This window comes from Coffea eugenioides, unplaced genomic scaffold (assembly GCF_003713205.1).
Source record: "Coffea eugenioides isolate CCC68of unplaced genomic scaffold, Ceug_1.0 ScVebR1_1258;HRSCAF=2078, whole genome shotgun sequence".
NCBI classification, from domain to species: Eukaryota; Viridiplantae; Streptophyta; class Magnoliopsida; order Gentianales; family Rubiaceae; genus Coffea; species Coffea eugenioides.
In genome coordinates this window covers 1-17,484 of record NW_020861646.1, presented here as the reverse complement: position 1 = coordinate 17,484, position 17,484 = coordinate 1, and the positions used below count along the sequence as shown (strand labels likewise).

Below are 17,484 nucleotides of genomic sequence, written 5' to 3'. Positions count from 1 at the left end.
ATGCCCCGACAATTTCATAATTAGCAGTAATTGAGATTATACTAAAAAAGAAAAAAAAGATTGTGATTTCGATCCTCAATACAATAAAAAGCTAATAGAGCTCATGCAGTACTTTTTTTCCCCCTCACATAACATTTAAGTTACCATGTAAATACAAACATTCATATTTATTGATTCCGTACTTTAAAAAAAAAAAAAAAAAAAACTAACACCTGAACCTTCTCTTAACGAGTGTTCATTGGATACCTGTTGGCCAAACAAATAAAAGAATGAGATAAAATATGGTACTCTTTTGTGACCTTAGATGTATATGACAGTAAGACCATCTATGTAAATTTTCTTTTGTCCGGTACTAATGTAACATACAAATGGAATAATTTTTTTTGGGCAAATCAGCAGTACCTAAATAGTACACCTACTCTAATCTATACTAGGGAGGGACAAAAGGAGAGAAAACCACCTCTAAACCTGCAGCTAAAACTGCATTCTATGCTTTATGTGGAGACCAACTCCACTAGGGCAAGTTGGTTTAACAAATACATCACTTGAAATGGTTTACATGATGCAACCCCCACCTATAACCTTGTAGGAATGAAATGTTAATGGTGTTCCCTCTTACCTTCTGGTGGAAACATGGACTGGTTTCATAGCATGCTAAATATAACAACACAAGCATGAGAAATAATAGGTAAATGACACTGAGTATGCAGGTTATTGAAGGCATGCTCAGTGAATGGATGAAAGCTGTGACTGGATGAAACTCGTAAAGTGAACTTGGAGCACCTTTCGCTAAAACAATACTAATCAGAGAAAATGTAATGTACAAAATCTCCTCTGGGAGCATCAATCCACTGATTTTGCCGGAATCAGGTGGATCTGAGATTCTATACAACTTGTAAGAGTATCTAACCAATCCCAGCAAATTCATTTTCAAAAGCTGTCTCAATTGAGGACGGTATACAAACAAAAGTTTCAAAACTGACTTGAAAAATCTCTTGTTTGGTTCGATAACCATAATCATCTAAGTACCAATTCTTCTTTTGTATCAATTAAACAGCTTTGTTCAGCAGCATCATCAAAGTCCTCGTCAACATTATCACGATTATCATTATCAGCATGGACGATAATATTATTCTTCTGTTCATCTGCATATCCTATTAGCTCATAAGCTTCTGCTTTTTCTTCTGCAGACTTTGCCAAACACAGAAGGATGTTCTTTGATTTCTGATCAGGGATCACTCCAGTAGATCCCATCTCATTGTACCAGATTACAGCACTGTCAAAACCCACATTCTTGCCATGTGCATCCATAATGGTAGTGAACACAGTCTGATTTGGTCTGATACCACACAGATGCATTTCCTTGTACTTCTCCATCATCTTATCAAGATCATTTACTTTGGCATATCCTTTTATCAGAGTTCCATAAGTGACAATATTGGGTTGGAATCCATCTTGATTTATCCTTTTAAAGAATTTCTCAGCACCCTCCATATCAGATACATTGACATAGGCTGACAACATTGTCGTGTAGGAGCAAAGATCCGGTGTACACCTAAAACACAAACACGTTATCTCAATTTGTTTTTGCTGCATATGGGGTAGAGGAACATATTCTAAGTTCGTTGGCCTCCATTACGTGAACACATAGATTCAGTGGTCCAGTTACAAATAAAAAATGTATTACTGCAGTATACATGGTTGAACAACAACTCAACTGGGTTTCGCCTACATACTGTAAATCATTTGCAATTCACAAGTCGCCAAGGAAAATATGCTTGGGAAGTAAGAGTCGATGAAACATTAGGTTGTAGCTAAGCATGTTTTCATCGCGATGAGTAATGATGTTGGGCGATTATTTCATAAAAGTAATTGTCCTATTTATTTAATGGGGTACCTAAGTCACACCTTCATATCTTTATTTCTCAAACTAAAAGGTCAGCTATGAAAAGCTAGTCATTTAAGAAACACTCAAACCAATCTTTAAAAGGTGTAAGCCTCATTCATGTAGAAAACCATGCAAAGCAATTAGAATATCAGATTTGATTTTGAAAAACCTAGTCATCAGAACGTACAATTCCATTCGTATCCAAATTATCTCCAAATTCAACACTTTCAAACAACTCTTGCAATATTAAAAACATTAATTTACAATGCTATACCCATTATTAAAAAACATTGCATAAAAGAACAAAATCCACATGAAGTCCTTTTTTTTTTTGGTTAGAAATAGCAACTTTTACTAGAACATAGCCCAGTTTTCATCAGAACAGAATTTCTGTAGCTGCCGTACAGATACTATCATCCTTTTCTTTCTACAATGACAAAGTAAACACCAAAAATAAACAGCCTACACCCTAGCAGGATAAAGATCTTGTGAAACTTCAACCAAGGAACTACTCCCAAGGCCTCAAGGATCTCAACCTTGTTTAGTTTTGGCCAGCAGATAAAGGCTTTGCTAGCAATACATGCAGACTTCAAAGGGTTTATAATGCCAGTGCATGGTTTGAACTACAGAAAAAGATGATTAGTATGCATGCATGGATGTATGTATGTCAAGGGTGAGGATATTTGGCTAAGTTTTTCTTTTCCTGACTATAGGTCAACTTCTGTGCTGGATCATTGCCGTGGAGCTTATAAGATTCTTTATAAAAAAAAAAAAAGAAAATTCATTCTTCAAGCTGTTAAGGCTGGTTGCTGTTATGAAGTTATAGTTTACGGGAACTTATGAACCGTCAAATTTATACCTCCAGACTCATCCTATGCTCCTATTATTTCTCCAAAGAAGAAACCAGGAAAGAGAGATGGACACTGAGGTGTGTAATTATTTTTCTTTTTCTTTAATTTTTGATTCTGGTCATGATTGGAATCAGGGCCTTACTGCCTTAAGAATGACCCATCAACATCTCCCACTAATAGACTGTCATGAATTTATTTATATTCTGCCAAAATTTGTAAATGTTTTATGTCCTGACTTTTTGGGTTGTACAACACCAACAGACTGTAAATACATATCTATCCAATGTTATCCAAATATACTTATCCATTTAATCTTTTCTACTCCAATTCTAAGGATGATTTCTCCAACAATTAGCACATTTTTACCATAAGTCAACATTAATTTCATCAGCAAGTACCCAATGGAGATTAACTGTAAGCAAGGTTAACACAATTGTGTACAATCCTGATGTCATAACAATTACGAATAGCAGTTGGCAATTATAAAGTACGATCATAAATGATCTATGAACTCAAAGATGAAGCTAACTAAGAGTTCTAATAATGATCACATTTGATGTATTTCTCAATTAGTGGACTTCTACAACTCTATTCTCAGGCTTTCACTCATGATCCCTGTTACCTCTAGCCACCAACAAACTTCAAAGGGAAGTTGATTTATCTTAGACAATATTGCATGCACTGTGATCAGTGATCACAAAGATCACAGAAAAACTAGGCGCTCATTCTCTAGCTCTATATAGAAATAAAAGTTCACTGAGCATTTAGAAGAATTACACCGAGAAAATTTCACAGATATTGCTTAGCAAAGAAAATGTCACCTGTCTCTTCGCATGCTTTTGAAGACAATGCGAGCTTGTTCAATCATTCCCGAGATTGCAAATGCATCGAGCAAAATGTTATAAGCTTTCTGGGATGGCCTGGAAGTGTTAACAGGTTTGTCATCATTGTGCCAAAAAACCTTAAGAGGAATATATCCAAAATATACATACTAAAAAGACTGCTCTGTTTGTGAATATTTTGCATGTACATATTTTATTACCAACAAGCGATAAACTGCTTGACCAAGAATCAAGTTGAGAGAGCTTTTTGCTGACTAGAAGTAGATCAAAAATTTTCAACTTTGCTCAGAAGTATAGTATTAGTCCCTAATTACGAAAGACAAATTTAGGCATTCTTTTCTTTTTCTTGAACCTGAAAAGGTGATAATGAACTGCACCTGCTAAAAATTCTAAACAGATTATTTAGTGGATTGGAGATATGGGAACACTATGTTACTTACAAGCTCTATATTTGTGAAGTACAACTGAGTAGAAATTAAAAGAATACACAACAAAAATTTGCACGAATCTTCCACGTCAAGAAAGAAAATGGCCTTATGCATTTGGAAATTGAAGCAAATTTTCTCTGAAAAGTTTCTGTTCTAATACAACTTTTTGCATTTGGTGTACTTTAAGATATTTCAACCGAGGTTGCACCAACATAATAAAGATCATAGTCTGTAAAGAAGCTTTGTTTACCATGAACATGACTGTAGAGAATTTAGCTATGTACCTATCTTTTAATCATGAGAAGTAGTTGATCAACATGTGCAAGAGGTAGGAGCCGCATATTATCATTTTCATACTTGTCCAAGAACTTGAGGACTTTGAAAATAATTTTTCAAGATTATCAAAACAGACTGTCAAGGCGTTACACGTGTCTTTTCCAGTCTTTACAACTAAACAATTGGAGCATCAGTTGGTTCATTGGTATTATATTGATAGAATAAGGGTTTCTCTGCATAGTTAAGCAAATTCCAGAGTCAATCTTATCCTAAAGCAACTTCCAAAAATTGGTTACGTTTCTAAATTACAAAAGCCTCCCATACACATAATTATTATGAGTTATTTATTGTGTCATGCCTGAACTATAATAAGTTCTAAAGAAAACCCAAGGGCGAGCATCCACTTGAGCAATGTACTCATTCATTGCAACAAAATACTGGTAAGTTCAGAAACCACAACTTTTCTGCATGCAATAGCCTTCAAAAACTGATGCATAAAAGCTTGAGTGGAAAAAATTTAAATTAAAGAAACCAGTTTAATGCACAAAAAAAATTTCTGATTTTGACAAAAATCTGCAAGAAAGCAATTACAAACCTGACACCTGCATCAAGCATCTCTTCAAAAACAGCTAATGCCTCTTCTTCTCTTCTAGCTTTTCCATATGCTTTAATGAGTAAAGCATAGCTTATAACATCAGGCTGAACTTTGGCCCGTTGCATCTAAAATTAAGCATTTACTTCAAACCTCAGATAAATGCAAATCAATGGAAACAAAAGTAATACAAATTACATATATAGTAAAGCCTTAGGAAGACCAGATGGCAAATGCTGTGCATGTATCCATAAGCAAGCACCAAAGTGCAAGTAGAAATAACAAATACATACACAAAGGTTATACAGTCTTCCGAATTTGTCCTATCAATAAAACTTTTCTTCATCAAGGGAAAAAAAAAAAGAAATAGAGAAAGGCAAAAGGTAGTGCTACATAAATTTCCACAGCTTCCCTCTGAAGAAAATAGAGTAGCATTATGGCTAAATGAGAAAATCCAGAAGCACAAATTAGACAGCTGATTAGCTGCAAAATCATATACAAGCATTACCAGAACAGAATTTAACTAAAGAAATTTGTTTCTCCAAAACACACACACACACACATATATAATAATTTATTTATTTATAGATGCTTTAACATTTACCTGGTCATAGATTTTTGAAACCTCCTTGTAGTTAGTCTCAAATGACATTAAGCTATTATACGTAACTGTTGTTTGCTTAACTCCTCGCTCAGCCATCAGAGAAAATAATTGACGAGCTTTATCATAATTTCCTGCTTTCTTGTACATGTAAATCATCATGTGGAACATCTTCTGATCAGGTTTCAGAGGTGAAGCATCCTTGCTTAGAAGAGATTCAAAGATTTCTTCAGCTTCTTTGAATCTGTCAGCCTGTAGTATGCACAGGATGGTGAAGGAGTACAAGCACCCATAGTAGGTACAAGTAGGCACGATAACTATGCACTAGCAGGATCTGTCATTCATTGTCAACTAAACTGAAAAGCAATCAAAGGCAAATGAACACACACAGGAACTAAAAACTGGTAGAAGTTGAGTAGCTAATCAAATAGAAAATTTAGGGGAAAAAATATAATGAATTTTGATTTTTTAGTGTGTCTGTCATGATATCACTGAATTCAATGGAACATTCATCAACTGCAATATGTACAAAAAGTTAGACAAAAAGTAAGCCATAAGCAGCAAAAATTGACTGGTTGATGCATCAAAATTGTTACAGCTCTCTCATTTAAAGAAGCAGGTATCTATAGATATGCCTCAAACTCCATTTAGATTAGTACAAACAGGGTAGAACACTTTAGACATGAAATGAATTGGACAAGCTATAACTAAGTCAACATGCACCCAAATGATTAATCATTTTGCATCACAATGTTGCTAGGCAACCCGCATTCTAGACATGCTTTGTTGTTTCAACCTGGAAACTTCAGGCCCACATCATAATCATGTATTAACTCCTCACTTTTCCCTCCATCCTTCCAGATTGAACAAGAAATGTGTTTACATGGCACGTTGAAGAAATCATGCAAAAGAAGCCAATATCTTGCTTCTCACTTGTTTTACTTTTACAACTCTAAAATCCCTCCAGTATCAAAATTTGTTGACGAATTATCCTTTTCATGTAATTCATAAGCTTTTCAAATCTTGCCCAAAAAGGTTTATGATTTTCCCCACTGGCCACTCATAACCTCCCTCATACCTGTGGTCTTTAAAATAATTCAGCTTCAATTTTCTCTCAGAGAGTCAGGATCACTTAAAGTTACAAAGTATTTACATCTCACTCATGCACGAATCTGCCTGTCAAAATAAATTGATTTCTTTTAATTACTTATCATCAGAGTAACTTAAATCCACTTAAGGTTTTAAAGCCATAATAAAGATCTTTTACGACAAAGAACAACTTGGAACTGAGAACTCAAAGAAACTATGAAACTGCTCTAACAGAGAAAGCATTTCCTTAAGTCCAAAGAGCTACCCAAGAAGCCACTTCATTAACCAGTTTAATAAGCAGGAAGATTAAGTTTCCTAATGTATTATGCTAATTCATGCATAATTTGGGAGTGGGAGCTAGATCTTTCTATAATAGTAAGAACATGATAAACAGTCCTACAAGTGTTCATTTACATTAGTTATGATAAAAGCTGCAAAGTGTCTGAACAATTAAGAGATAAAAGAAAATGCAGCTATACCTCAACAAAGGTTTTAAGGATTATCTGATATGTTAAAGCAGAAGGTTCAGGGCCTGTAGACTGCATCTTCCGAAATATTGCTTCAGCCTTGTTATATTGTCCACCTTTGCCATACGCTTCCATGAGGGCAGTATGGGATATCACACTTGGTGGATATGCTTTTCTGTTCATGTAGCTTAGAATCCTCTCTGATTTAACAAAGTCCCCAAGTTTTCCATATGCTGTAATTAGCATCAAAAAATCCATTTCATTAAAGTCCCACCAGTGCTCTGTTCGAAGCCATTCAAGCACCTAGTCAAAAGGTTTATCACATAACAATCCATCAAAAACACATTTGAAAATTACAAAAATCAATCAAGTCAACCCAAACATGCATATGCTCAACAAGGAGAACAAAGTAAATAATTTTAAGTGAAGATTACTCAATCAAAACCAATAAATACAGTAACAGATAAACTGCAGCCAAAAATAATTTTCAAATGAGATAATGGTCAGGTGCTCTCAGGTATTACATCTATTCATCAGCAGGTTAATTTTAAGCATAAATCCAATCATGTAGCTTTTGAAACCTCCAAGTTTGTGCCAAAAATGTGGTGATGAAGCTAGGTGAACACTCATTAATGATTTTGCAAAATGGTCGAGAGAAGTTAAATGTCTTGAAACTAGTTCAAAATTTCAAGCCAGAAGATTCATCAATTAGAACAACAATTTTCATATGTCTTAATTTAATGAAAAAACCTCACTCAGGTCTCTATCTCTCTATAGTCTGTATCTCTTTAACCCAATGAATACTATCTTTCACAACCTTCTCATGGAATCTAACAGCCACAGAAACCATATTACTTCATATTCTTCTAACTTTAGAAAAATAACAAAACCTAAGCACTGAAATATATGTACAGCAGAAACAATCACATACCTCAGCAACAAGGTTCCATTTCTTGAGCTGCTTGAATCTTACTAAAGTTCCAAGAACCAAGTCTTTGGGAAGAGACTCATTCTTCAGCCTATGGTTTTTGAGCACTGAAACAGCAGAACCCTCCTCCTCAATTTGGTTCATCAGTCTCCTCCAGCTCTTCTGATCTGCTTCATCATGGGCATCTTTAAAATACTCAACTTTCTTCCTCTTTTGCATAAACTTCCTCGGTGCCAACATGCCGAGGCATACCACCTCAGCTCTTTTACATATCTTAAGATTGCCATCCATAAAATTACCATTACTACTTGAATTGCCACTACAGAAACAACAAATAATCATCTCTTAGCCCAACTTTTGCAAGCAATATACTCGTGTAATATCAATGGCAAGAAGCGAACAGAAATTTAAACGAAGCAATAATTAAGACAACCAACCTTCACGGAATACCATTAAGGTGACTACCAGTAAAAGTCCCTATTTTAACACACTTCAAGAATCTTTACTACCATTCTATAATTAACACCAAAAGCCCAGAAATCAAAAATAGAAAAGCTAATAAAATAACCAAGGGAATAACTAAACAAGAGTCTTATCCTATTGTTCTATTTAGGCCATAATTTCTTGTAGGTAAAACATCATATATAAAGCTACAACCCCATGTTTCAGCTCTAAGAATTGGACTAAATTCTTTACTCAAGTTATTTAGTACATTTAGCAAAGACAAAAATTTTTACGATCATTCAGCTAAAAAAGAGGGAAAAAGAAATCCCCAGATAAGATTACAGCAGAAAGAATAAGATTTAAAAAAAAAAAGATTTAAGGACACAAACCTCCACAAGGAAGAGGAAGGAACTGAAATTGACGTGGAAGGTTTGAGAAACATCATCATCCTGACAGCTTCAGCATTCAGGCAGGCATTCTATTCTTTCTGAATTTCTTACTTTCTACCTGAATTTAAGCGTTTAGCTTCAAAACTCCCCCCATTTCCATCAATACGCAGGGCTTAATAGTGGGTTTTAGGAGAATTTGCTAAGGCCTAAGGGAATGGATATTTTTTTGGATATTTCATGAATTAGTAGTCAAATTAAATCCGCTTGGGAGGACAGTTTGGAGGAGTACTATATCGTTATTGCAGATAAGCCCCGGATGTTCTTGAAAACCTTTTTTTTTTTTTTTTTAACTTCATGCCTAATAAAGATCCGGCCACCCGCCCCGCGGTGGGCTATTGGGGCCGCGGGAAGGGGTGGGGGATTTTTTTTTCACCCATTTAGAAACGGAGCTGCTCCCCACCCCATCCCCGTCCCGTCACTCGCTTAAAAAAAGTAAATATATAAATATATATATGTATATAATTATATATATAATATTTAATTTAATTAGTTATAAATTTATGATAATGATATTATTAGTTATATGTATTATTTAATGTATATTAGTATATGTAATATAATTGATATTATCAATTATACTAATAATTATATATAACTACTAATAGAAATTATTAATTAGTTACACTAAATTTACTAATACATTTATACTAAATCCCTAATTACACTTAATACAATAACATTTTTTTCTCAAAAAAAAAATCACAAGCACAATAATGAATTGGTGATTATATTTGTACTAAAAGTGAAAACTTGACTACTTTAGTTGTATTTATTTCATCATGTTGGATTGTATTAAAATAACTTTTGTTTAATTATTTTTATAAGTTTCAATTATGAAATTACAATAAATAATAATTTGGTGATGTGTCGATATTTTAGTACTTGATTATTTGCTAAAATTTAACTATAATAAAATTATATAACAAATTTTAATTAGCCCCACGGGTGTCGATATTTTAATACTTAATTATTTGCTAAAATTTAACTATAATAAAATTATATAACAAATCTTAATTAGCCCCACAGGGGAAGCGGGGCGGGGCGGGGGATGGGGGATGGGGCGGGGGCGGGGGCGAGGGCGTGGGGACATCCTTACTGTTTTGCCCAAAATATTTTGATTATTTCTTAGCCTGATTTATAGACACTTTTGTGTGTCTCCAAAAGTTTCCTCTAATTTTAAAGTTAACTTTTCAAAAAACTTTACTTTCCCATAATTTTTTTTCCTAAGTATTTGAATTTTAAAGTGGTCGAAAAATCGCAACGAATCTTCTGTCCCATTTCCTGTGCCACTGTCTATCCCACTTTTTATCATATTACTATTTCTCCTTCATAAACATCATATTTTAGTTCTTTTTTATTTTCTTAAAATCCAATAACTATTAACTGAACAAAAAATAAATACAATAGTTTAAAAAAAGTAATATATGATAGAAAATTAAAAAAATACAACAAAAAATTAATTAAAAATCTCATTTTTTATGCATTTTGATTTTTCAAAATTATTAAATTTTATGTATTATTCAATTAATAGTTATTGGATATTAAGAAAATAAAAAGAAACTAAAATATAAAGGAGAAATATTAATATAGTAAAATGTGAGACAAAAAATGTCATAGAAAGTGAAACAGAAGACCTGTTGCGTGGAAAAATACTTGAAAGTTTTTCATCACTAAAGTATCAATTCAATTGATGGCAACTCTTATCAATCATAATAAAGTTCAGGAAACTTCGCAAAGACGTACATAAATTTAAATCAATCTTGGTTGAAACGAAAAAAAAGGAAACAAAAATTAGTTTGCCACTTGGTGAGTAGGCCATTTCTTTAAATCTCTATACTGTCAAAATGAAATCATTTTTGTGCAATCGCCAACTGGATTTCTTTCTTTTGCTTTTCTCTCATGATTTATAACCTTAAATTTCGATCATACGAATAGATAATTTAAGATAGGGTAAAATACAAGGAACCCCCTTGTGGTTTCGCAAAATGACACCTTACCCCCTATCGTTTAGAAACCTGCACATAAATACCTTAAACTTCATAACTAAAGTGGAAATTACCTTCTGAACCGGCTTAGTTACCGGTAGCAGGTCAAATACCCTGGCAGGCTGTCCAATTCCTTCACAAAAAAGAAAAAAAAAGTTACTGTCTAGGGAAACTAATTTGTACGACGTCGACCAAAGAGATATCTGCGATTCGACTTCACTCTCCCACCCGATATAAGCATACATAAGAGAGAGAAGGCAGAAGCGAAGAGATCCGCAACACTCCTCCTTTCTCCAGTCTTGCAATAGTATTAGCAGCATGCGACACCACCAAAGCAAATTTGCTCTGAATCGGATTCTGCCATACAGCTTTCTACTATATCTTTTCCGCTTGAATGAAACTTCCAGAACTCAACTCCCCCGTTTCTGAGCAATGAAAGGTATGTCTTCACTACTAAAGGTCGTCTCATGTTGCAGAGTGTTCTAAAGGGTATTCAAACTCAGAATAAAAAATTTGGATGGAAAATCTTGCGATACCTTATTCCTTTTTTCATCAATGTTGTTCCTACAGACCTGAAGCATTGGGTCTCTGTTTTAACAAGCCTCACTGCAATTTCTTCTCCTCAGATTCGAAGTCCGTAACAGCTGCAATCTCTTATTTTCAATCTTCTCAAGCTTGGCAAACATTTCTTTTTGACATCTGCATTCAAGTGATTATCAGCACCAATTTTCTTGACAAAGCTCGTTTCTTGTCAATATGTATCTGTCTACTCCAATCGCAACTCGTTCTTTTTCTTCACACCATTAGCTTTACCATGTCTGTCATTGAATGGATCCTTAGGTGAAAAATTGCTAAAATACATAACCAGTTCAATTTCCATATATGGCAAGCAAATTTAGTCAATGAAATTCCATATATACCATTTTCTGGAAGTTGTAGATTTTTAAAAACCAAAAGACACACGGATCGAACACTTTATCCAAAACCTGTGCCCACTTAAAAAGCAAAAAGACAAAAAAAAGGAATTAGCAGAAGTTGAAATACTGGTCCTGCGGATTTATTTAATATTTGTATTTGTAGCCCTGGGTTAGTTCTTCACTACATTAATTTCGATGAGATCGGTTAATTTTGGCTCAAATCTGCTTTAGCCTTGGGAATTTGTTTGAACCTTGCCTGAGTTTAGCAGTCAATGAAATGTGATGTTGTAATTTCGATTCTTTAATCTGTAGTGGATTACTCTCCATTCATGGGGATCGAGAAGGGTGTTGTTCTGCAGGAAGCGAGGGTCTTTAATGATCCTCAATTGGATCCTAGGAGATGTTCACAGGTCCAGTTTTCAGCATGCCTTGTTACCTGATATTCGACCTACACATCTGGTTAAAGGTCAATTTCCACTTTAATTATGAAGTTTATGGTGTTTATGTGCAGGTTTCTAAACAATAGGAGGATAAGGTGTCTTTTCGTGAAATCACAAGGGGGTTTCTTGTATTTTACCCTTTAAGATATTCCATTGCACAGTGCAAAGTGTATATATATACAAAACAGATCCCTTTGTGTTTGTAATAGAAGCCATTTAACATAACCAATTTGTTCTCTAATGAAAGACAGTTGACAAGATTCTTATAGTTAGGCTTAGGCTTTTTAAGGCTAACTGTTCAGGTATGAAGAGCTCATACTGCTGCTACATAAGCTTTCGATTCACAAAGCAGAAGAAAACAGGTAAAAGTCTTCAACACCTTATCACAATTGCGCTGCAGAATGGGTAGACAGCGAAACTCAATCATGAAATCAATAAATGATAACATTCATGATCAGCTCTGTAAGAAATTTTCAGAATTCCAATATCAGATATTTGAATATAATTATAATATAAATGCGGAAGTGTACTTGAATTCATGTTGACAAACTGGCACTTGAATCCTTGAAAATTTTGGGATGATTTTCCACATCAACACGTATTTACCAATCCTTGAGAGAGTCCTTTAGTTTCTCTTTGGTATCTTTCCTGACGATGGAATATCAGGGAAGAGTTATTTTATAGTACTAGAAAATATGACAATCAGAATACGTGTGATTTGGGGACCATAACCCTATTTATAGGTAACATTCCTATTACCTTTTGGATTTCTATTTCATCTCATCATAGAAATAGGAAATATCCTTAAATCCATACACATTAAAGGCCCACACCCTATTAGATACATTAAATTTAAGTCATATTTGATCACTTTAATTGGACTTAATCTTATTTAGCAGTTTGCAATATATAATTATTCACATATAAGTCCAGCATTGGATTAAGGATCTAATAATCTCCCATTTGGATTATATGTGTAACCTTATAATTATATTTTGTAATTAACCGTATGAACTCAACTTTACTGTCATTATCAAAATGTATTTATAGCCAATTCGGTCCATCAATTATATCAACATAGGATCAAAGTAGCCTTTGTTACAATTTCGTAACTCGACCTATAAGGAAAAGTATCTTAAGGAAAACTATAATAAACATTTCTTCTACTTTCGTCAAGATTCAACCTACGGAAACTCTTGATTCTTCTAAGGAAAAGTAGACTAGTAGTATATTAAATATACCTCGATGTCTATAAGCTTAAAAGCTGAGTAGAAACTTATAGTTTCAAAATTTGGTTTTTAGGATATTGCGAGGACGCGGAATTCGATTCCCAACTTGATATCTGAACTCCACTCTTGGTGAGTGTCCCTGCCTGTTCTTTTCCTACTTGAATTAAGTGCTTTCTTGACTCGATATGTGATGAATTGTAAAATGAGTTTTTGATCCATCGAAGTGAGCAGTGTGTACTTTATCGCACTAGCCGTTCGAGTGGTGACTTGCGTGAATCATTTTTCTCGTGAATCCTTAATCTAAGAGTAGTTACGTCGTTGGGTGAATCCCTCGGCACTTGAATCAACTACAATAATCCTTGAATCTAAAAGTAGTTACGTCGTTGGGTGAATCCCTCGGCACTTGAATCAACTACAATAATCCTTGAATCTAAAAGTAGTTACGTCGTTGGGTGAATCCCTCGGCACTTGAATCGAACTACAATAATCTTTGAATCTAAATGTAGTTACGTCGTTGGGTGAATCCCTCGACACTTGAATCAACTACAAAAACGTCGATTCGTGAATCTCTCGACAAATTTTATTACGGGTATATCTCGAGTATACTGCGTCGGTAGACGAAGTTCGGGCCCGAAGCGGAGGTATGAATGGTGACGGGTTAGGATTAAAATAAGTGGATCTACATGGACTATAAGTAGTGAAAGTTGACGGAGGGTCAACTACGAGGGTATCTGATCAAGCAAGGAGAATGGCTCCCGAGAGCCCCTGTATCCTACCTTGTGCTGTTATACGCTTTCTTAATTGATTAAATTTGTTTAAATTGTTATCTGTTGTTTGATTTATGTGAGTGCATGTTTTGGGGCACCACTGAGCTTTAGCTCACCCCACATTTATTGTTTTCCTTAACAGGTTCTGGAAGTTGAAAGCTGGAATACTTGCTTATATTTCCCTTCTTGAATGTACCGAATACTATGACTTATGTTGTGGGCTGTATTGTGTTTGATTCGGATAATGTACTTTTATTTTGGATTGCCACTTGAAGCTGGAAAATGTGTAAACCCTAGTTCGATATTTGGTTGTATAGTTTTATATGTATTTGGGATTGTGCGATCCTATTCCTTGGATGTAATGCGTGAGAAGTTTAAGAGCAGTAGGTTGGAAATTTTAATTACTGTTATCCGTGTAGTTAGTGTGGTTTCGTGATGAGACTATTCGAGGAAATTGTTTTGTAATAGATTAGATTTTTATCGAAAGGATTTGGGTTAGAATGCTTGCGTGAGTCCTGGCGAGAGCTGGGCAGACGGCCCGCCAACCCTTTGGTTCGCCTCAGGGGGAAGTGGGGTCGCCACAGTTTCCCCTGGCTGCGCATAAAGATTATCAATCCTCTCCTGGCCCTTGACCATATATACTCAAGCTCCTTAATCCGCTCGGCTTGCATATTATTAGATTCCTTTAGTTGATTCACTTCAGGTTCAAGCCTAGCATTATCCTTCGCTAACTCCTTCCTTTCCTCTACTACGGCCAAAACTACGGTATTAGGGTAGGCATAGGTATGGCGGCACTTGCAACGCCGATGGTGGTTACCCGGACTCCAACGCATAGTGGCTTCTCGTGGCCTAATCTGGTACTTAATTATCGGGAGTACTCCACAAGGTGGCTCGCCAACTGGACTATTACTAGGACCACTAAGTCCATCCATCCTACACAAAGTGTAGAGAAAACTTAAGTGCCCTTAAGGGGAAATAATCAAATATAATCCTCAAGTCGAAAATTCCTAACACGCCTAGGCCAATTCAAACCTAGGCTCTGATACCACCTATGATAGCCCCACCTCTCCCTAAGGCGAACCGTAAGGTATCAGCAGACTGCTTGCCCAGCTCTCACTGGAGCTCGGTTGATCAAAGAACTAGCAACTCAATATAACCGGTGAAATAACTTCAAATTAAAGCGTACAAACTCTAAAGGCATATAATCATCAAGCCAACTTTCCAAACTTAAAATGTCAAGCTAAAAGTCACACTTACCACTCCATACTACAATTACATAACATAAGTCGAACTTATGGATTCAAACTTACAAGAGTCAAAAGTAAAGTCATCTTAAACAAAAGGTTACAAGTTCAAAGCAAAATAAAGCTAAGAAAGCTCTTGACCACAAGTCCTTCCCCGATCTGTTAAGGAAAACAAAGGGAGTGGGGTAAGCTAAAGCTCAGTGGGGTTCCAAGTAAATAAGTAAGCACATAGCCAAATAAGGACATAATATAACCAGGCAAACAACGTATAGTACAATAACAATTTAATCACAGTTCAATTCAAGGATACGGGTGGCTTCCAAAAGCCAAATCCCCTCGAGCTTGATCATACTGGGGTCCGTTGACTCTCCAACAACGTTTGCATTTAAATAATATAAAGTCCGTAGAACACCACTTCCTCCAATATCTGTCCACCGGTCAACCTCCTACCGGGCCCGCATTTCATAAATATTAGTTAGGTAATACACAAGTATATCGGTTTCCAATCCCCAAGGTTTATCGGCCTTCTCGACCAAGCCCTTGCTGGCTCGATATGTGAGAACCCGTAAAACCCTAATTATTTTCCTAGGGTTTATTTCCCCTTAATTGCATGTTTTCTGCATTTTCGGGCCTAGGAATATTTTTCTGGTAGATTTTATGAGTAATTATAGTTTTTAGATGATTTTTCTAGTATTGGTGAGTTTTTAGAAAATTAAGAATATATTTTGGACGTGGGACCCACTAGTGCGAAAAGTTTGGAAAAATTCGGCCAATAAGGTTAAGTTTCGGATACAGTGAAAATTTTATCGGGTGTTAAGAGATAAGTAGTGTGTGTGAAGTGATTGATGTGAGAGAGAGAAAAGAATGATAAGGATGCATTTATGGAGGTGACAAGTGTCACCTTCTCATTTGTTGGACTTTAAGAAACACTATTCACTTTCTTGACTTTTTTTGACCAAAGGTTTAAATATCAAAAAAATGCACAAAAACCACCATTTTCTTACCTCTTATGGCCGGCCCTCTCCTTGCAAAGAAGAAAGGAATTTCTTCAACTCTCAAGCTTCCATTTCACTCAATCTTGCAAGACCAAAAGCCTACACTAGATTCTATTCCATAAAAATCTTTCTTCTAGTGCTTGTAAGTGTATTAGTGAAGTTGTTTTGAAGCTCTAAGGTGGCCAACCTCTCTATCTCTCTTAATTTCTTGGTAAGTGATGCTTGAACACCCTACTACACCTAATGATGGTTATATTATGCTTAGAAGTGGCTTGAGTGTTGGATTATATGATTTATTTCTTGGTTTGGCTTGATTTGGTGAAGTTTTCCATTTTATGAGGAATTTTCTGGTTTCATATGATTTTGATGTTTTGGACTAGTATGATGGTTGGTAATAAGGGGCTTTGGCTCTAGTAGGTGTGAATTGTTGTTAAATGCAATCAATTTTGGATTTGGAATGAAATGTGAAAAGTTAGGGTTCTTGAACCCCTATTCTGTCCGAAATTTTAGGTCATAGCTAGAGGCCGAATTGGACTTTCCTCAAAACATGAAAGTTGTAGGTATTGATGAGTTTAGTGTTCCTGCAAAATTTCAGGGCAATTGGACAAGTGTAGAGTGAGTTATGCCGTTTTTACTGTTGCTTTTTTTGGTGCACAGAATGTCCGAACTGCGATAGTAATTGCCTGTTTTGACTGGAATTGGTTTGGATTTGGAAGTTGGTGTCTTCTGATGAAATGTAGCTGAATGTCTTAGCTAACTTATGCCTTTGGAATTTCGGAATTTGGACTTGTATGGACTGAGATATACCGATTACAGTTTTCTGTGTTTTGCAAACCTGTTTTGGTGATTCTGGTTTAGTGTTTGGCATTTTTGACCTAGTTGGGTCAGGAACTGGATTGAGTGACCTTCTACATTGTTGTAGCCCTGTCCCATAGCTTCAAAACGGTGGGTCTTACACCCCTAACCGATAATTGTAGTGAGAGTTGTGCCATTACCGCATTATGACGTCAAAACCGGTTTTCTTATCAAGGCCAACATTAAAGCCTTTCTTA

General features: G+C 35.4%; 1 protein-coding gene across 1 annotated transcript; it reads right to left on the bottom strand.

Moving 5' to 3' along the window:
* Nucleotides 1-755: 755 nt before the first annotated feature.
* Nucleotides 756-9,066, bottom strand: LOC113755167 (pentatricopeptide repeat-containing protein At3g59040-like). The gene is made up of 7 exons (XM_027299228.1): nucleotides 8,796-9,066; nucleotides 7,966-8,281; nucleotides 7,047-7,337; nucleotides 5,482-5,730; nucleotides 4,881-5,005; nucleotides 3,561-3,659; nucleotides 756-1,555 (listed from the first exon to the last, which is right to left on the bottom strand). The coding sequence occupies exons 1-7, from the start codon at nucleotides 8,852-8,854 to the stop codon at nucleotides 1,018-1,020; spliced, it is 1,677 nt and encodes a 558-aa protein (XP_027155029.1). The 5' UTR covers nucleotides 8,855-9,066; the 3' UTR covers nucleotides 756-1,017.
* Between the last annotated feature and the right edge of the window lie 8,418 nt (nucleotides 9,067-17,484).

Coding starts and splice junctions, on each gene's coding strand:
- LOC113755167 (XM_027299228.1), bottom strand. CDS start 8,854: ATGATGATGTTTCTCAAACCTTCCACGTCAATTTCAGTTCCTTCCTCT. Junction 8,282..8,795: donor CCTTCCTCTTCCTTGTGGAG/GTTTGTGTCCTT, acceptor TTGTTTCTGTAG/TGGCAATTCAAGTAGTAATG. Junction 5,006..5,481: donor TTTCAAAAATCTATGACCAG/GTAAATGTTAAA, acceptor GCTTAATTTTAG/ATGCAACGGGCCAAAGTTCA.